Genomic DNA, 20,982 nt, shown 5'->3' with positions numbered 1-20,982 from the left:
AATGTCTGAGATGCTAAACCCTTTTTGCAGCAAGTTTTATGAAAATCATAAATCAGCTTTCAATAATATAAAAATGTAAGCATTTCCCACTGTTTGACATTATGGTATGTTATAATCCCAATTCAGCAAATTAACAAACTAGATTACAGTTAGAGTGCATTTTTCCCCTTAACCGTCTCTTCCCTTCCCCTGTGGAAACAGATCTGGGAACAAGAACCTTCATTTGGCCATGGAATACGTAGAAAAGAGCACAAATGCAAGACCTTCAGCTACGAACCATCAACACATCTCTTCCATGACAAGCAGCGACTTCTGACTAAGGGATGTTTCCTTCCTTAATTTCAGCATTCCTTCATCAGTGAATCTACTGAGCTCCTCAACACTCTTTAAAAAAAAAAAAAAAAACAAACAAAAAACCAGGAGAGCCTTATCACATCTGTGTATCTATCTGCTTATAGCTCTGATGTACCAAGACAGAGAGTAATGAAAAAGCAGCCACTGGAAGAAGCCTCCTATGAGGAGGCGGATCGATGCAGACAAGTCAAACCGCACGCCAAGGCGCGGAGCGTGCTCGGCTGGACCGATCACGCGGGGCGCCAACACGGTTCCGGGCAGCCGGAGGAGCGCCCGCCTGCAAACAGGCAAGGCAACTACGGCCCCACCGCACGAGGAAAGAACTCGCAGAGCTGGGGACAATCGCGAAGCGGATCGGGAGAAGGAGGGTGCTTCTAGAAACCCTGCCCTAGAACACCCCTGCGATCAGCAACCCCCCACTCGAGGCCATGCCCTAAAGCTCGCTGCCTGTCCCTCACAGCTTTCGGCGCACTTTGGGGAAAAGCTGTGCTCGGTAACCGCGACTCCTGCCCCGTTCCCAGCCGGGATTCCCCCCTCGCCCCCAGCCCAACCCAATCCCATCAGCGTCTGCACCAAGGCTGAGTCCCCCAAAGCCGATTAACCCCGCTCCGATCCCGATCCCCGCCCACGGCAGCGCTCCCGAGCCGCGGCCGCCCCCCCGCCGCCCCGTCCCCCCGCCGCCGCACCACCCACCGCCGGGCCGCTGCGCAAACTCAGCCTCCCCCGCGGCCCGCGCCCGCCCCTCGCCCGCCTCCCCACAGCCCCTTCCAGCCGCCCCGCGTCCCCACCCGCGGGGAGCCGGCGGGGCAGGAGAGGGCCGCCCTGGCTCCCCCGGCCCCTCACTCACCATGGTACAGATGGAGGCGATTTTGGAGACTGTCATTAGGATTTCCATCCGCCCAGCGCCATCTTCCGCCCAATCGCAGCGCCGAACCGAGCGGAGCCGGGCTGGGCCGGGCGGGAGTAGGAGGGGAAGGGAGGGAAGGTAAGGGAAGGGAGGGGAGGGAAGGGAAGGCAGGCGCCGGGGCAGCCCTCACCGCCCCCGCCAGCGCCCGCCGCGGGGCGCACGCGGCCCCGACCGCCCCGACGGCCGGGCGCGCGACTCCCACCGGCGCCGCAGACGCTCGCGCTCCCTCGTCCCGCGCGCGGCCGGCACCCCGCGCGCGCCCGCCCCGCCCGGCCCCACCTCCCGCTGGGCCCTAGCGCCGCCGGGTCACCGGCCGGCTCCCCTCCCGCCCCCCGGCCTCGGCACCGCCTCACGCCCTTCTCCCGCGCTCCGCCCCCTCCCCCGGCCAGCTCCTCCCCGGGCCTGGCCCCGCCTCCCGCCGCCGCCAAACAGGCATGCGCGGCGCGGAGGGGGCGGGGCGGGGAGTCGCTCTCCGCAGCGGGGCCGTCGCCCGCCGGCATGGCGGTTGGCGGGGGGTGGGTGCGGCGGCTCCTCTCAGCGGTCAGGCTTTACTTTTCTTTTCCGTCCTCAAGTGGCCCTAGAGTTGGAATCTAACGGGGAGTCGCTGGGAGAGCGCTGGTGGTGGAAGGTTGGGAGGGGTGGGCAGTTGGTGGATGTTTCCTTAATGCCAGTGCTGAGCTGATTCCAGGGAGTGAGTTTCCTTGCGGCCTGGAGAGGTGGGGAGAGCGAATAGGCGTCGCATCCTTTTATCACATTTGATAAAAGCAAATGAAAAAATAGAACTAAGAAAACTTTTGCCCACTATCAACTTAATCACTCTAATACCAATCTAGCTTCAAAGTGACTTCTGACATTGGAACAGCAGCTGTCAAATCTGTTCCTCTAGGGTCCCTCCTGGGAAGAGAGGCACGTGCAGAGGCACGCACCTATGGATTCTTCCTTTCTTCCCTTTTTTTGCTTTGTCTCTAGATTGCCAGCTGTTTGAATTATTTGAGTCTGCGTACCCCAGCCTCAGACATTTTGGAAATTAAAGCCGGTCTGTGTAGTAGTCACTTAGGTCAACAACTTGAGGTGTCTGCTTGGGAATGAGATGAATCATCCAGATGTGTTCGCTCATCTGCAGACTATAACGGAAATCTGGATGACTCGTTCAAGATGTTGATGTCAGTGTTAAGCGTAAAGCTAGCTAGGGTGTACAATCCTAGAATCATTTAGGTGGGGAAGGATGTTTAAGATCATCGAGTCCAACCATTAACCTAACACTGCCAGGTCCACCCCTAAACCGTGTTCTTAAGCACAACATCTACACGTCTTTTAAATACCTCCGGGGATGGCGACTCCACCATTTCCCTGGGCAGCCTGTTCCAGTGCTTGACGTGGAACATCCGCCCTGTCTTTTTTCCATGCATGGGAAACATTTAGCAGGTTAAAATGCATTATTATTAAGAATAATGTCTATGCCCATAAGGCCTAGATCATAAATGCATCCTTTTATTGTAAAAAAAAAGGTATTTTAATATCTATAACATTAAGTCATGATAATTTCCATGATCTTCAGAAGTAAACATTCTTTAGCAACTGAAGTAGCAGAAATAGTAGATTTTCCTTCAGCTGAAACATAAGGAATACGACTTTAGAAAGTCTTATAACTGAACTCTATTGCAACCTGAAATATCCTCAAGCAATATTTATGTAATATCTGTGGTCTGGAAGTGTGTATTTCAAAAGTATAGTATTTGATAAAATGAATACCTCTTGGATGACTACATTCAGAAACTGTTGCCACAGAAACCATGGGGGAGGACAGCATCAGGAGAATGAGAAATAATAGAAACAAAAGAAGTGGATTGGCCATTTGTTTGCAAAAAAGCAAGAACAGGTATTTGGCCAGCTAGAAGTGTCAAACCTTCGGATATCCAGCCGTTCATCTACTGAAAAACAACGCTGCAAGATACATCTGTAATACAGTCCCTTACAGTATTAATCAGACATGCTACAAGAGATACCCCTATATAATCCAGAGTGGGCAAAGCCTGCAAAAAATGACTCAAGGGAAATATGACAGCATGCTGTCTCCCCAAAGTAAAAAGCAATTGCACTAGTGCAGCAGCTTGTAAGATTATATAGGAGATAATTCAGTTTTGAACCAATTACGTGGCATCAAATGGCACTGTACAGGCCATAGAAAACTGCAGGAGTCTTGAAAGACACTCAAACAGAAAGCCAGAGATTGTCTTGAAGGTTCTTCCTACCCATAAACCAGAGAAAGAAGGAAAAATATACTCGGTGTGAAGTGCTCTTTCTGTCTGTAGTTCCAAGGGAAAATTTAGGTATTGTGGAGTATTGGACCATGTTTCAAAAAGAGTGGGGGATGTATGGCTACGCTGGCCTGCATCTGACAGGTGTGGGCTAATCGTGGCTGAAGACTAAGCAGAGAAGCTGGGAAGAAGCTAAATTAGTAACTTACAGAGAGATTGATGGGTTTTTTAAATGTCAAGTAAACTGAGGTGCTGTGTTACGAGCAAACTGAACTCATCTCTCATAGAATGAGAGGAAATGCAGAAACACTTTCTATGCCATCGACCATTAAAATGAGGTAAAATATAAGGAAATGAGTAAAAGAACTGGAAAGTGTAACTTAATTGTCATCTTTAAGCCCCTTGGAGTGATTGGAATTATTCACAAACTAAATATTTCAAGTATTTGACCAGCTAAGTAAAAAGGGTGGGTAGATCAGGATTGTGCGTGTTTTTATGTATGCTTGAGGAGACAGAGCTTTGAAAGCAGTTACAGAGTCACTGCGATGCGTATAGATCAGTGACTAACCAGGTCTGAGAAAAGATATCAGTCTTATCTCATACCGCTGGGGAGGCACAAGATCCACCTGACAAAACGAAACAAGCCCACTGTCCGGCCAACCTGCTGAGGAGAACACCTAGGGAACAAGGCAGTCTCTTGATCCCAGACCCTGGGTTTTGGGGGAGTTTCAGTTTGCCTGCCTGACATCTGCTACAAGCACCGCACGTCAGAATGCAAACAGTCAAGGAGATTTCTGAAGGGCACCTAGGATAACTTCTTGATACTGGCTGGGCCAGCCAGGTGTGATTCGCAGCTGGATCTGAGATTCACTAACAAGGAAGAACTGGGGGATGTGGTAATCAATGGCTTGGTTATCAAAGCCTGGGCTGTAGTGACTGAGGAGTGGAGTTTATGACTCTGTGGGGGCTGAGGAAGGAGCACAGTAGACTACAGACCCTGGCTTTAGGGCAACAGACCAGTTTATTCAAGAAACTGGTAGGTGAGATCCACTGAACAGCAGCTCCAAAGGGTAAAGTTGCTCAGGAGAGCACAAGGATCCTAATACTGAGAAAACCAAATAAATGTGTTAGTACTTTCAGCAATGAGAAAGCAAAACTGATATGCTGTGAAGAGAAAAGGAGCGGCTAAACGGGAAATTAAATTCAGGCTGGGGATATCATAAGACCTGTGTTGTTTGGTAAATTCAACCCATTTAGATACAGTGTGACTTAATATAGGATAAGCAGAGTTACTTAAAAATACAGTGAGCAGGCCAAGTCTGCAGAGATGGGGAGATGTGTTGTGGAGAGCAGCAACTTAAAAGAAATTACGACTTGACAGTGGCCAGGACAACAAAAATTAATTTCCATTCTAATGCCACAGTTTAAGCAAATAATGGAATCCTTGACTATATAACCTATGAGTAGGAGGAGACAGTATTTTCCTTCTATATATGGCATTGGGGAGATTTTTGTGGTAATACTGCACTAGCCTCTGGTGTCCTTGGTGTCCAAAGAATACTGAGAAATTATTTGAGGCTGGAGAAAATTCTTTACATGGAGAGACTTAAATCTGTTTGGCTTATCAAAAAGAACACTGGAAGGTGGCAACAGTGATCTTTAATATCGCACAATGAGAGGTGTAACAAGACAAAATATGTATAAACGGAAATTAAACAAATTCGAATTACAAATTACATACATTTTTTAACAGTGGAAGACAGTAATGGTTGGAATAGGCTGCTAAGAGTAATGGCACATCCAGTATCTCCTAAGGGCTTCAGTTAAAGAATAAACGCTTTTCTCACAGAAGTACATTAGTTGAACAGATAGAATTAATTCCCTGCCCTGAAAGTCTCTCAGAGCATGTAGTTGTTGTTATTACATAGTATTTGAATTACCATAACACCTAGAAACACCAGTCAGAGGCCAGGGCCCTTCTTCACCACCTTAGTCACCATGTAAGATGTTAAGAGAAAACCCCATTCTATCTTCTGAAGAACTTATACTCTAAATGTACAGACGCGTCAATAGACACAGAGGAGCAAAGAGAAAATATGACAAGTGTAAACTGCTGCTGCTCATACTGTGCCTCTCCTCGTTTCATAATCCTGTGGTTTGGCAGGAGCTCAGCTTACCCTGGGGTGTGTGGGTAGGTTGGCTTTAGAAATTGAAGAGTAAGCATGGTCCAGGTATGTTTGTGCCTGTACCATCTATCTGTGACTACAGATGGTTTTGCTGAGTCTGGGGCATGTCAGGTTTTTATTAACGTTGCTCGACAAGAGAATTGGTCCCATGAACCTATTTACCCGTCTGCTAACCAGTCAAACCACTAACTGGTTGGACTATTGCTGCAGTATCTGAATGCAGACATACCACATCTGTTGTTGGACTAGTGTACAGTATGTTTGCGAGATCACAGCATAATAGGACCATAGGATACGTTCGGTCAGACAGGACCTTGGAGGTCTCTAGTCCAATCTTCTGCTCATAGCAGAGTCAGAGCTGAGGTCAGAATAGGTTGCCTTGTGCATATATATCTCTCTACTTGTTCTGGAAACCCTTAAATTTGGATCCAGATGTAATAGCCGGAGGTTTTGAATTCACCATTTGGATTTTTATTGACACATAGCCCAGTGAAGGTCATCCACCATTCTCACGATAGATTAGCCAGCTCTGCTATGGAAATACACCACACCTTGTGGGCAACAGGTGTTGCAGGATTTGTGCTACAAGATCAGGGAGAGTAAGACATAAAAGAAATTTTCCCCAACTTGTATTTCATACTTCTAAGAAAACTGAAGCTGAACCAAATTATACAGAACTGGAATCTTAACACATTATGTGAGTGCAATTGGATTCTTCTTGGGAACGGAAGAGACGAACAGGAAACATATTTGGAAAGTTATGTTGTATCAAACCATCTTGTACTGACTGACAGTTAAACATCTATATTGGTAGATTAATCTTTGTAAATTATGTTGATGGTACATTTTCAGAAAATACAACCATACTATATAATTATGGAGTATATATATATATACTATATAATTATGGAGTATATAGTACTCCACAGTATTATGGAGTACTATATACTCCATAATACTATGGAGACGAAACCGAAACACGGAGTCCACAGTTGATCAAGAGGGATTTCAGGACCCTGGGACAGCTGGTAAGAAGATCTGGAGCACAGGTAATCTTTTCATTCATCCTTCCAGTTGCGAGCAATGACACTGGAAGAAGTAAGTCCATTCAGTCAATTAATAAGTGGCTCTGTGGCTGGTGTCATCGCCACAATTTTGGCTTCTTTGACAGTGGCATGGGTCATATGGCACCAGGCCTACTGGCACCAGACAGAACTTGTCTTTCTCAGAGGGGAACGAGAGTCTTAGCGCAAAAGCTAGCAGGGCTCATTGACAGGGCTTTAAACTAGATTTGAAGGGGGAGGGGGGGAATATCAAGAATGATAAAGATATGCTGGAAGTACCTGTAGAACAGAAGAAGGGAGTTCCAGCCGTTCCAGCCAGGAAGTCAGGTTCATCTGGGGCCCAACTTAAACGCCTTTATGCCATGGGGAATAAGCAAGATGAGTTAGAAATGTGTGCGTGCCAGCTGGGATATGATCTTATTGGCATCACGGAGACGTGGTGGGATGACTCCTATGACTGGAGTGTCAGAATAGAAGGGTACAGGCTCTTTAGGAAGGATAGGCAGGGAAGAAGAGGAGGAGGAGTTGCCCTCTGTGTCAAGGACCAGCTAGAGGGCATGGAGCTGCACCTGGGGACGAATGAGGTCCCAACTCAGAGCTTATGGGTTAGGATTAAAGGGAGAGAGGGACAGGGGACGTAATAGTAGGGGTCTGCTACAGACCATCTGACCAGGAGGACTGGGTGGATGAGGCCCTCTACAGACAGATAGGAGCTGCCTCACGTTCATGAGCCCTGGTCCTCATGGGGGACTTCAACCATCCTGATATCTGTTGGAAGGACAACACAGCAAGGCACAGGCAATCCAGGAGGTTCCTGGAATGCATGGATGATAACTTCCTTCTCCAGGTGGTAGAGGAACCAACAAGGATAGGTACTACACTGGATCTTGTTCTCACTAACAATGAAGGGCTGGTGGGGAACGTGATGCTCAAGGACAGCCTTGGCTGCAGCGATCATGAAATGGTAGAATTCAAGATACTTAGAGAAGCAAGGAGGGTGCATAGCAGGCTCACTAGGAGATTTCAGGAGACCAGACTTTGGCTTCTTCAGGGATCTCCTTGCTAGAGTACAATGGGATGAGGCCCTGGAGGGAAGAGGGGCCCAAGAAAGCTGGTTAATATTCAAGGATCACCTCCTCCAAGCTCAGGAGCGGTGCATCCCAACAAAGAGAAAGTCAGGTAGGAACACCAGGAGGCCTGCATGGATGAACAAGGAGCTCCTGGACCAACTCGGACACAAAAAGAAGGCCTATAGGGGGTGGAAGCAAGGACAGGTAGCCTGGGAAGAATACAGAGAAATTGTCCGAGTAACCAGAGATCAGGTTAGGAAAGCTAAAGCCCTGATAGAGTTAAATCTGGCCAGGGACATCAAGGGTAACAAGAAAAAACTTCTATAGATATGTCAGTGATAAAAAGAGATCTAGGGAAGATGTAGGCCCTCTCCGGAAGAAAACGGGGGACCTGGCTACCTGGGATATGGAGAAGGCTGAGGTTCTCAATGACTTCTTTGCCTCAGTCTTCACTGACAAGAGCTCCAGTGGCACAGCCCAAGTCGCAGAAGGCAAAGGCAGGGACTGAGAGAATGAAGAACCGCGCACTGTAGGAGAAAATCAGATTCGAGACTATCTAAAGAACCTGAAGGTGGACAAGTCCATGGGACCAGACGAGGTGCATCTGCGGGTCCTGAGGGAACTGGCAGATGAAGTTGCTAAGCCACTATCCATCATATTTCAGAAGTCGTGGCAGTCTGGTGAAGTTCCCAATGACTGGAAAAGGGGAAACATAGCCCCCATCTTTAAAAAGGGAAAAAAAGAAGACCCAGGGAACTACAGGCCAGTCAGTCTCACCTTTGTGCCCTGCAAGATCATGGAGCAGATCCTCCTGGCGACTATGCTAAGGCACATAGAAAATAAGGAGGTCATTGGTGACAGCCAACATGGCTTCACTAAGGGCAAATCCTGCCTGACTAATCTGGTGGCCTTCTATGATGAGGTTACAGCATTGATGGATAGGGGAAGAGCAAATGACATTGTCTACCTGGATTTATCCAAAGCATTTGATATTGTCCCACACGACATCCTTGTCTCTAAACTGGAAAGACATGATTTTGATGGATGGACCACTCGGTGGATAAGGAATTGTCTGGATGGTCGCACTCAAAGAGTTGTGGTCAACGGTTCAATGTCCACATGGAGGCCTGTGATGAGTGGTGTTCCTCAGGGGTCAGTACTGGGACCAGTGCTATTTAACATCTTTGTTGGAGACATGGACAGTGGGATCGAGTGCACCCTCAGCAAGTTTGCAGATGACACCAAGTTGTGTGGTGTTGTGGACATGCTGGAGGGAAGGGATGCCATCCAGAGGGACCTTGACAGGCTGGAGAGGTGGGCCTGTGAGAACCTCATGAAGTTCAACAAGGCCAAGTGCAAGGTCCTGCACGTGGGTCAGGGCAATCCCAAGCACAAGTACAGCATGGGTGGAGAATGGATCGAGAGCAGCCCTGAGGAGAAGGATTGGGAGTGCTGGTGGATGAGAAGGTCAACATGAGCCGGCAATGTGCACTGGCAGCCCAGAAAGCAAATCATATCCTGGGCTGTATCAAAAGAAGTGTGGCCAGCAGGTCAAGGGAAGTGATTCTGCCCCTCTACTCAGCTCTCGTGAAACCCCACCTAGAATACTGTGTTCAGCTCTGGAGTCCCCAGCACAAGTAGGACATGGAGCTACTGGAACGAGTCCAGAGGAGGGCCATGAAGATGATTCAAGGGCTGGAGCACCTCTCCTATGAAGACAGGCTGAGAGAGTTGGGGCTGTTCAGCCTGGAGAAGAGAAGGCTCCGGGGTGATCTTATAGCAGCTTTCCAGTACCTTAAGGGGGCCTACAGTAAAGCTGGAGAGGGACTTTTTACAAGGGCGTGTAGTGATTGGACAAGGGGCAATGGATTTAAACTGAAGGAGGGGAGATTTAGATTAGATATAAGGAAGAAATTTTTTACATTGAGGGTGGTGAGGCAGTGGAACAGGTTGCCCAGAGAAGTCGTGGGTGCCCCATCCCTGGTAGTGTTCAAGGCCAGGTTGGATGAGGCTTTGGGCAACCTGGTGTAGTGGAGGGTTTCCCTGCCCATGGCAGGGGTGTTGGAACTAGATGATCTTTGAGGTCCCTTCCAACCCTAACCATTCTATGATTCTATGATTCTATGATTCTATGATTCTATTTTCATAACAGTTGTACATGCTTTCTGGGAGCTATGACAAGGGTGTGATGGTAGACTAGCCGGATATCGGAGGGTCTGAGCAAGTAGTTAAACAAGGAATACATTTTATTCATAGTTTCAAAAGAATAAAGTCAGTCTTAGTTATAATCATAAGCAAGACATTAATAAATTTTCATCACAGAAAACTATATAAGCTATAAAAACTATGATACTATAATTGTACAATAGATAAATATTATTTTATTCCTTAGCACTTTTCATCAGTAAATCTCAGAATACTTTATAAAGAGGTGTGAGAAATAATCATTATTTGACCAAATTTCTAAGGAGAATAAATCCGATTAGAATGCTCTGACAGAGTAAAATTTGCTCATGATGATTTTTCCCTTACAATAATTTCGGAAGAGCAAAGCTTTCCTCAGTAAGGGTGTTGGTTTGTGTTTGTCTTTTTTAAGTAAAGGGCAATATTTGTTTCTTGCAGAGTTCACACAGGGAGATATTTTGATACTTTCATTTTCACAGCTCAGCTGATATGGGGCATCTTGCCATATATATATAGTTGGCAAACAGTTAATCTGTTATTACACAAAGGATTACCAGCATCTGAAAAGTTAGAAGAGAAAATTAAAAAAATTACAGTACTAAACTGAATACAAATTTCTACCAACAGCACTTAAAATATACGTCAGTTGAGAGAGACGTCCAATAAGTCTGTAAAATATAAAAATTTAGTTGTGTTGAAAATAATAGTAGATTTCTAAACTGTTATCACTATTTGATTCTAGACTCCTAAAAGCAGATGGAATTCTAACTGAAAATAAAGTTATAGTTCGTAGAAAAAGAGTCTATTTATAAAATGGTAACTCTTTTGAAAGACATCATTGTATTCTGCAAGAGAAATGCCTATTGTTTGGGTCTCAGTGATCTCGACACGAAAGAAGAGGCACGAGAACAATAGCTGTGCTTTTGACATTATTCTGAACAGAATCTTTTGGATAAATAGGTCCACAAGCATATTTCTAAATAAGGCTGTTTAATATTGTAATGAAATGCTTACAATAACAGAAACTTGTCTTAAAAATTAATGGATTTGATCCTTGGCACAGGCACTAGGGAAACCATTGTCAGCAACTCCACTTCCTCCTTAGTAGAAACCCTCAGGAGGCAGTGACAGTGCTCTGACACTAACTTGGAAAATCCATTACAAGAGGTGAGAAGTGAAAGACACTTCCTCAGTCGCTGTGTTCTCTGCCAGAATACCAAGCAAAGCTTCCCACTGCAGTCAGCAAGATGGTATTTTTGTGATCTTCGCAGCAGTTCTCCAAACGTGAGATTAGCTGACATGTAATAGCAACAGTGATGCACTATATGACAACAGGCAGCCTCTAGGTGAAGAGTCTTTGTATCTTTACAGTCTTCCCCACTAATCAGTTCTCTACAGTGCCAAGATACAAAGGAAGCTGAGGAAGAAGGCGGAAAACAGCATGCAGTGGAAAAAATAATAAGAGGTGAAAAAAATACTGGAAACAGCTTTGTGGAGATAATAAAATTGCTAAAGAGCGTTTCCCATTAGTAGCCTGTGTTTTTCCTGACACTAATGGGTGGTTAATTATTTTTGTTTTAATTGAAACATATGTCACAGCAATATTTTGTGCTTCCGCTGATCTAAAGCTATTGTTCAAGTGCATGTTGCAATCATTTCTCAAACAATGCTCTCTTTGTCAGCAATACAGAAGTAGGATGATTTTGATTTCTTCTCTTGGAAGATTTGTACCCTGGAAAACCCACAGTTCCCCTCAGTACCTTGCAGATGGTCAGTTAAATGCTCCCATCTGGTTATACTTAGTTTTTTCTTAAAAAAAAAAAACAAAACACAAACTCCCCCCCCCCCCAAAAAAAAACCAACAACCAAACAAAAAAAAACCCAAGCCAAACAACCACAAGTTTTTGCATAAGCAGCAGAACTAAAAAAGCTCAATTTCATGTGGATTTGTGCCCTGTGTCTTTATACTGCAGTAACCCTGGCATCACCTCTTTGTCCCATGTGGCCTCATTTCCTCCTTTCATTTCCCCTGCACTTTCATTTCCTCTTCACTCCCTGCAGCACTTCTTCTTGCCATTTGCCCTGTTAATTGTTTTTCCCTCTTTTGCCCCTTCACCTGCATTGCCTCTCCCTCTCGGATAAGTTGCAGCTGCCTTGGAGCAGCACATATGCTAATTAGCTCACATTACTATTTTGCATATTCCATGAAGGACTCCACAGCAATTCACAAATATTAAGGATTCGATCCTTCACAATAATCCTTCTCCATAAATATGCACTATTATTCCTATTGTACATATAGGAAACTTGGTCTAGTTTATCCTTGGCTGTCTGTAGCTTAGTCAAGTTTATCCTTTGTTAATTCTCCATTTCGCTTCTCCTTGACCGACCATTAATTTGTTCTTTTCTGGCTGTAGTATTTTTTCAGAGCAGCTGTTGTTGTCTCGTTGACAGGGGTTGTCAGAGCGTGGCCATCTCTTCATTATTTTATGGCAAGCTTTGTGATATTTGATAGCTCTCTTGCAACCACAGTTCCTGGGTGCAGGTAATGAAGATTACTTGAGAAATCCACCTTTGCTTATTATAATAAGTTTCCAGCTCAATAAGCTAGAAAACTGAAAAAATGTGATGGCAGGACTGAAAATGTTCAAAACAGGGTGAAAATAAAAGCACTTGTATTTTTTTAAAATACAACTATTTTAAAGCATTTGTACCTTGTGATGTCATGGGGTCTGTCTCAGGTTCGTCATTTCAGATACTGGTACGTTTGGCAGAAGCCAAACACCACTTCCCATTTTGGAAAGGAGGCTGGCCTGCAAAATGCAAATCACTCAGTGAAGGCTGACGTTTTCTGACCACAAACTCAAACTGTGCTAAAGCACCTGGGAAAGAATACATAATTGCAATTGTAATCACACGTAAAGTACTTCAATGCAGCAAACTGTGCTTTTTACTCCTGTATTTTCTGTATTTGATTCTTCTTTCTCTTTCTTTCCAGAAGAAGCTATGCAGGCGCAATAGGATTTTCTTTTAGCATGCAGAAGATATGGAGAATTAGAGTAAGGCAATAATGTTTACTGAAAGATTTTTACAATCTGCTCAGCATTTGAGTTTGCAATAACTCTGGTTACTTCATGCTTTATTAAAAAAAGCATTTTGTAGCACTATTAAAATCATAAACATGCTATTTTGTCTTTATGTATTCATACAGAAAAGCAGATTGAAATTGGCAGAGTTTGAAGATAAATTTAAATTTGTGCTCACTGGAATAAGTAGAAAACATTCCTTTACTTGAAATAAAACTAGCAGGATTTTATACAGCCCTTTCCTTCCAGCAAGGTTCTTGCCATTTCATAAGCAATTAGAAACAACGATGTTAACGGCTGTGATTAGAACGATTAACGAGAAATACAAATGGCAACCTCAGCTGTCAATATGCTAATACAATTCTATAGAGTATTTATAGAATAGAGAATGATTCTGGCAACATTTTTACTTTATGCTGTTGCATCCATTAGGCATGTTGCCTTTTTAACCTACAGCACCTGATGTTGAGAAGTTGGAATCACAGAATGGTTAGGGTTGGAAGGGACCTCAAAGATCATCTAGTTCCAACCCCCCTGCCATGGGCAGAGACATCTTCCACTACACCAGGTTGCTCAAAGCCTCATCCAGCCTGGCCTTGAACGCTTCCAGGGATGGGGCATCCACAACCTCTCTGGATAACCTGTTCCAGTGCCTCACCACCCTCAATGTAAAAAATTTCTGCCTTATATCTAATCTAAATCTCCCCTCCTTCAGTTTAAATCCATTGCCCCTTGTCCTATCACTACATGCCCTTGCAAAAAGTCCCTCTTCAGCTTTCTTGTAGGCCCCTTCAGGTACTGGAAGGCTGCTATAAGATCACCCCGGAGCCTTCTCTTCTCCAGGCTGAACAGCCCCAACTCTCTCAGCCTGTCTTCACAGGAGAGGTGCTCCAGCCCTCGGATCATCTTCATGGCCCTCCTCTGGACTCGTTCCAGTAGCTCCATGTCCTTCTTGTGTTGAGGACTCCAGAGCTGAACGCAATACTCCAGGTAGAGTCTCACGAGAGCAGAGGGGCAGAATCACCTCCCTCAACCTGCTGGCCATGCTTCTTTTGATGCAACCCAGGATACGGTTGGCTTTCTGGGCTGCAAGAACACATCGTCAGAATCATAGACTCAAAACAACCTCTGACACCTATGAAGGTCTGACACCTATGGAGGTCTTTAGTCCAATCCCCTGCTCAAAGCAGGTCCAGCTAGATCAGGTTGCTCAGGGCCATGTGGAGTTTTAAATAGCTCTGAGGATGCAAATTCTACTATGTCCCTAAGCAACCCACTTGAGTTTTTGACCACCTTTACATTAAAAATGTTTTCATTATCTTGAGTCTTCCAACTTCTATTCATTGCCTCTTGTTCTTTTACTGTGTACCCCAAGAGGTGTGTCTCCATCTTTTTTACATCCTCGCACAAGACAGCAGAAGAGAGATAAAAGATTTCCTTCTCCTTTGCCAGTTGAGCAAACCCAGCTCTTTCAGCTTCTCCTCATACATCCCTGTGCTCCCACCCTGTGACCGTCTTGGTGGTCCTCCACTGGGCTTGCTCCAGTGTATCTGTGTCTCTTGTGCCCTAGGGAGCCCAGAACAGGATGCATACTCCAGATGCGGTCTCTCAAGTGCCAAACAGAGAAGAAGAATCCCTTGCCTTGTTGGATAACCTCTTGCTAATGCAGTTCTGGATGTAGTTGACTTTGCAGCAAGGGCATATTGCAGTCATCCACCAGGATCCTCAGGTCCTTTTCAACAAAAGCCTCTCAGCCTGTCCTCTTGCATGGGGCTATTCCAACCCAAAGGCAGGACTTTGTGCTTGCCTGTCCTGAACTTGAAGGTTTCTGTCAGACCATATCTCTAGTCCATCTCAGTCCCTCTCAATAGCAGCCGAGCCCTCCAGTCATTTGACCACTCCCAACAAATAGGTATCATCTGCAAACTCACCTGAGAATTAGCATAAAAAAAATGTTCTGTAATATAGTTTCAGTGAGATTTCATCAGTTCAATCTCTGTGTGCCATTACAATAAACTGTTCTTATATATGATACTTTACATCAGGTACTACATTTCAGCAGCAAAGCTCATATTTGGATCTACTTAAACTAAATCTTTTTGTCCTCCGAAGTTAAGCCTGTCTCAAAAAAACAATTGGCATAGGTTGAGCTTCTGTTAAAATTATACTTTATAGTGAATAAAACAGTCACATGCTAGAAATCAGATAAGGAAAAGGTCAAGTAAGGCTGGCCCTCACCAGTCTGTAGTTTTTCCTACAGTGTATTAGTTTTGTTTTGGCCCATCTATTTTGAAGTGATTAAAGGCCAGTTCTGTCCTGTTTATTCCTTATAGACAAAAATTCTTTGAAGACACAAAGTTTTGCCAGAGCAAAATCATCAGTATACAAGACCCAACTTTGTGCCACTGAAATCACTGCGAGGCCTGCCATTGCGTGAGTGTTAGATTAAAAAATTGTCTCCTAGTTCCTGGCTAGCAGGTTAAGGACAAGCATAGAAACATTTAACAGCCAGGGAAAAAAAAATCAACCCCAAGAGCTTCACGTTTCGTGGATTGTGATTATCTTCAGTAATAGTAGGAAGTATCTTAGAAACAATCGGTGCACAGAAAGTAAGCTAAGTGGGACTGCCGTGTACGAATCTGATCACTGGTACTCCAGAGAGACGTGTGGGAATGGGAGCAAATGCACAGAGCCTGCTGTGTGTCAGGAAGCTCCAAGAGCCTTGATTATTTAGCTTAGTAAAAGGAAGGTGTAAAGGGGATATCATTCTTCTATGTAAACATTAAAGGGCAAGCATTGTTGTTAACCAGCCAGTTATTCTTAAACTGCAGTTAATAGTTCCCAAGAGGGCTAGCAAAGGGCTTAAGGGGGATTGTGAAAGATCAGATTTTTAAAAATATGTTTTAATATTAATTTTACACTTATATTCAATACATTACCAAAAGAAAATCCCTACAAAAATGCTCATGTTATGCAGATTTACTGCTGGCAGCAGCTCAGTTCCTCCTTGACAGGGGAGCAAGAAGTATCTGTAATTATGAGCTGCGTCAGCCAACAAGCGGCTAATCACCCTTAGTCAAAACAACTAAATATACAGCAAAGCCAGTGCTGACAATAGGAGGAGTTGCTTGTTCCTGGCTGGAACAGAACTGGACTCAGTGGAGGTTATACAGAGACAAGTGACCTCAAAAAAGTAGTAATTACAAGAAGTTTGAGAAAACACTACATTAGTGAAACGAGTTTCCTGAGAAGCCACACCGTTAGTAAGGGAGGAAAGGGACGTTAATTGCTTTTGAAATGAAGTTTGATAAATCTGAAGTTGGATAAATGGATTATACTATTTGGTACCTGCAAGAAGCTGGTCACAGTTACACAACAGCTTCCTTGCAAGTTCCTGAGGATTGCTGTATGGTCAGCACCTGGGTTTCGTCTAGGATAGAGTAAGTTTTCTTCTTAGTAGCTACAATAGCGCTGTGTTTTGGATTTAGCATGGGATTTGGTATGAAAAGTATGTTGACAACATACTGATGTTTATAGTTCTTGCCAAGACATCAAGGACTTTTCAGCTTTCCATGTTTTGCCAGTGTGCAGGTGCGAAAGAAGCTGGGAGGGAGCAAAGCGGGAACAAAGGACCCACAACCCCTAGTTTAGGATTTGAGTTTAGATTTAGGATTGAGGCCCAAATTGGCCAGTGAAACATTCCATATCATGCAATGTCATGCTGAGTATATAGATGAGGGTTGGCTGGGATGTTTTGGTTTTTTCTCTTTGGATCACTCTTCAGGGCTTGCAGTTTCGGGATCTCTCTTCTTCGGGATCACTAGCTGGGGTGGGGCAGGGTGTTGGTCAATGAGTGGTGAGCAATTACACTGTGCATCACTCGTATATATTATTATCATTTTTATATATTATTATTGTTTGATGATGATGATGATTACTTAAAATTTTATTTCATTTCAGTTATTAAATTGTTCTTATCTCAGCCCACGAGTCTCCTTTCCTTTTCCCCTTCGATTCTCTTCCCCATCCCCCAGGGGTGGGGCGGGTGAGCGAGCGGCTGCGAGGCGTTTAGTGGCCGGCCGGCTTAAACAACAGTCAGTAACAGTATTCACTGACGTACGTGCACAATCAGAATTCCATGTTACTCAAATATACAGTTGACTGACAGAACTTGCCAGTGTTTCAGATTCTGTGTGGCAGTTGAGATACTGATGGATAAAAGACCATTTGTTTGGCTGCGGTATCAATCTACCTGTATCTAGTAACCCTTTGAATGAGCCATTACCGTGTAAGTAACATCGGTGTAATGAAAACTTTCACCCCTGTGTGACGTGCCGGGCGCCGACACAATTCTCGGTCTGTACAGTTTTTGCCTTTGCATTCCTCTCAAAGGCACGCTGTCATTATTTTCCAGTCCTCTCTCCATGAAACGCCTCACTGGCAATGCAGCTCAGTACAGCCACCTGTACTGGCACTTGTGTGACCCCACAGTGAGATAGCTCAAGGAATTTTTCTGTATAGTCATTTTTGGGAGGTGACTGGTTGATTACACACAAATTTTATTGATTTTAACTCCCATGAAACTAGACTTAGGCTTATTATTTACAGAATAAGTTCTGTGGATGAGGAGTTGAACTGACTACCAGAAATAAGAAAAAGTTGTTAGAATCATTGGAGAGCTAAAGAGACCATGAAAGGGGACAGAACCATGACTCTGAGATACCCCATCCCTGGAGGTGTTCAAGGCCAGGTTGGATGAGGCTTTGAGCAACCTGGTCTAGTGGAATGTGTCTCTGCCCGTGGTGGGGGGATTGGAACTAGATGATTTTTAAGGTCTCTTCCAACCTGAACCATTCTATGATTCTATAACGCGATCCTTTTGGAAAGAGAAAACAATGGAACAATAAGAGTCAACTTAAGAGGTGATACATTCTTCTCTCTAAACTAGAGAGGCATGGGTTTGATGGATGGACCACTCGGTGGATAAGGAATTGGCTCAATGGCCGTACTCAGAGAGTAGTGGTCAACGGCTCGATGTCCATGTGGAGACCGGTCACGAGTGGCGTCCCTCAGGGGTCCGTGTTGGGCCTGGCCCTCTTCAACATCTTTGTCGGTGACGTGGACAGTGGCATGGAGTGCACCCTCAGCAAGTTCGCCGATGACACCAAGCTGTGTGGTGCCGTCGACACGCTGGAAGGGAGGGATGCCATCCAGAGGGACCTCGACAGGCTGGAGAGGTGGGCCCGTACCAATCTCATGAAGTTTAACCAGGCCAAGTGCAAGGTCCTACATCTGGGTCATGGCAATCCCAGGCACAAATACAGACTGGGTGGTGAATGGATCGTGAGCAGCCCTGAGGAGAAGGACTTGGGAGTACTGGTGGACGAGAAGCTCAATATGAGCCGGCAATGTGCTCTTGCGGCCCAGAAGGCCAACCGCATCCTGGGCTGCATCAAGAGGAGCGTGGCCAGCAGGTCGAGGGAGGTGATTCTCCCCCTCTACTCTGCCCTCGTGAGACCTCACTTGGAGTATTGCGTCCAGTTCTGGAGTCCCCAACATAAGAAGGACATGGACCAGTTGGAGAGGGTCCAGAGGAGGGCCACGAAGATGATAAGAGGGCTGGAGCACCTTTCCTATGAGGACAGGCTGAAGGAGTTGGGGCTGTTCAGCCTGGAGAAGAGGAGGCTCCGGGGTGACCTTATAGCGGTCTTCCAGTACCTCAAGGGGGCCTACAAGAAAGATGGGGAGAGGCTGTTCAGGAGGGCCAGTTGTGATAGGACAAGGGGTAATGGTTTTAAAATAGAGGGAGGTAGATTCAGGTTGGATATTAGGAAAAAATTTTTTACTATGAGAGTTGTAGAACACTGGAACAGGTTACCCAGAGAGGTGGTGGATGCTCCATCCCTGGAGACGTTCAAGGCCCGGTTGGATGAGGCCCTGAGCAACCTGATCTAGTTGGAGATATCCCTGTTCCTTGCAGGGGGGTTGGACTAGATGACCTTTGAAGGTCCCTTCCAGCCCTAACGATTCTATGATTCTATGATTCTATACAGATGAATTTGGTCAGTAACTTTTCGATTAAAAGGACAGGGTAGATGCTGCACTTATATAGATGGGAGCCTGCCATGGGGTAACCAATGAACTTCACAATCTTGATTTTCCATTTAGACTCTTGGTTTTGCAGTGGCATCACAAGAGGAACTGCAGATTTCAATCCTCTTTATTTAACAGCTATCCTCAGTTATTTCTGTTAAAATTTTGCTTCAGTCATAATTGCTATTTTTTCTTCATGTAATGAATGCATTATGTGAGACACAGGAGACCTGCTCCCTTCTGAAGGGGAATATTTTTCATTTTTCACCTCAAAGCCCTTTACAAACTCTCATTAATTTAAATTCCTTCCACACCCCTGCTGTATAACCTAACACAAATGAAATGTCACACTCGGTCGAGATCTCTGTGTGTATCACTTGGTCCCCTAAGCTTAGGAGCAAGCCAGATCCCACTGTGCACCAAAATTTCAGTGAAGGATTCCTGACAACCCCTTGTGCAAAACCGTCATAGTGCATTTATTTTTTAGAGCAAGCTGTTGTCTAGACAGATGCTGCAGAGAAGTGTCAGAAACAAAATGGAGCTCTCTCATATAAGATACTAGAATCATGACTATGGGAGCTTGGGGACTGGAAATGTGGGGGTTTTTGGCATAGTACTTTCCACTCTGAAAAATAAAGTGATGTCCATCTAGTGCCCACTCCTTGGACTTCTAATGAGTCCTCCCTTTCAAGCTCCTTTCCCCAGCAACTTTTGAACTGGCTCCCATTGAAGCTGTTTTCCCTCTCTTGCTCTACCTCCAAGCCAGGGAGAGTAGGAGGGAAACGCAGCCTACTCTGGTGTAATAAGATTTCCAGAGTGTATTAATGGGTGGAGCACCAGCCTGGGACCTTCGTGGGGTTTTAGATCTTCACATTAAGCTGGGTGTTGCCACTTGCGTTCACCTCAGTCTTGAGGATGTGGTGTTTCTGAAGCAGAACCTGGTGTGGTGTTAGAATCTGGATCCTACAACTGCAGTTCGATCAAGGAAGAGCAGTTTAGGCTGGGTTTCTGAGAGGATGAGGCAGGGCAGTAAAAGAAGCACTTGCAGTCTGGAATGTAGAGCTGCAGGTCTCCCCCACATCTGCTTGGCTGCTAGCTCTGGTTTCCAGACCAGAACTCAACCCACAACTTGTGCACCTTTATCTGTTGGAGACAGCCATTATTAAGAATTCCTTTTGTGAGCAACACACAAAGGCTCTGCAGTCTTTAAGTGCTCAGTAGGCCACAGTTTTGGGAAACAGTATATAAAATGTTGGTAGATAGGATGGACTTCTGGATCAGACCCAGACAGCACGCCCAGTGAATAATTCAATGGAGACACACTGTGAAACATGATTGTTTCTTTGAAATGTTGAGCTAAAGCAGGATCCTGGGAACGTGCTAATCCAGGTAATTTTATGAATAAAAACATTATTGAAATTTCGAATAAACCTGCCATGCAATTTATTCAGGAAAAAAAAGTAGCAAATCCTGAATGTCTTACTTGGCCCCAAATAAAGCAGAGTTCAATTAAGTTCACAGTTACTGCTCCCTTATGAATTACACTTACATGCTCTAGATGTGGACATGAGTTTCAACATGTGGAGTTTCTTCTCTGTTCTTTCCTGCTTGATGTGGAGATTTACTCTCTATGTAAATCACGAGCAAGAGTAAGGAGTTCAGCTCACTGAAAATCCGTATCTTCCTTTATTCAATCATGCCTTTTAGGATTTGGCTTCCTGTCTTTACTTTGCTTGATATCCTGCCTGAAATCTCTGTACCTGTTGCCAATATGCTTCCT

The 20,982-nt window shown here is 45.0% G+C and overlaps 1 protein-coding gene across 3 annotated transcripts in view; it reads right to left on the bottom strand.

Moving 5' to 3' along the window:
* USP12 (ubiquitin specific peptidase 12) overlaps positions 1-1,378 on the bottom strand; it is a 43,266-nt gene extending 41,888 nt beyond the window's left edge. For all 3 annotated transcript variants that reach the window (XR_015222582.1, XM_086621291.1, XM_086621298.1), the window contains exon 1: positions 1,202-1,378. Coding sequence is in view for 2 of the 3 variants with exons in the window: in XM_086621291.1 (XP_086477417.1) it covers positions 1,202-1,249 (48 nt within the window). In the remaining variant the exon portion in view is untranslated. The remainder of the gene's footprint in view (positions 1-1,201) is intronic.
* Between the last annotated feature and the right edge of the window lie 19,604 nt (positions 1,379-20,982).

The sequence above is a fragment of the Tauraco erythrolophus genome, chromosome 1 (genome assembly GCF_009769465.1).
Source record: "Tauraco erythrolophus isolate bTauEry1 chromosome 1, bTauEry1.pri, whole genome shotgun sequence".
NCBI classification, from domain to species: Eukaryota; Metazoa; Chordata; class Aves; order Musophagiformes; family Musophagidae; genus Tauraco; species Tauraco erythrolophus.
The sequence above is the reverse complement of the archived record's forward strand: the minus strand, read 5'-3'. Positions and strand labels throughout refer to the sequence as shown.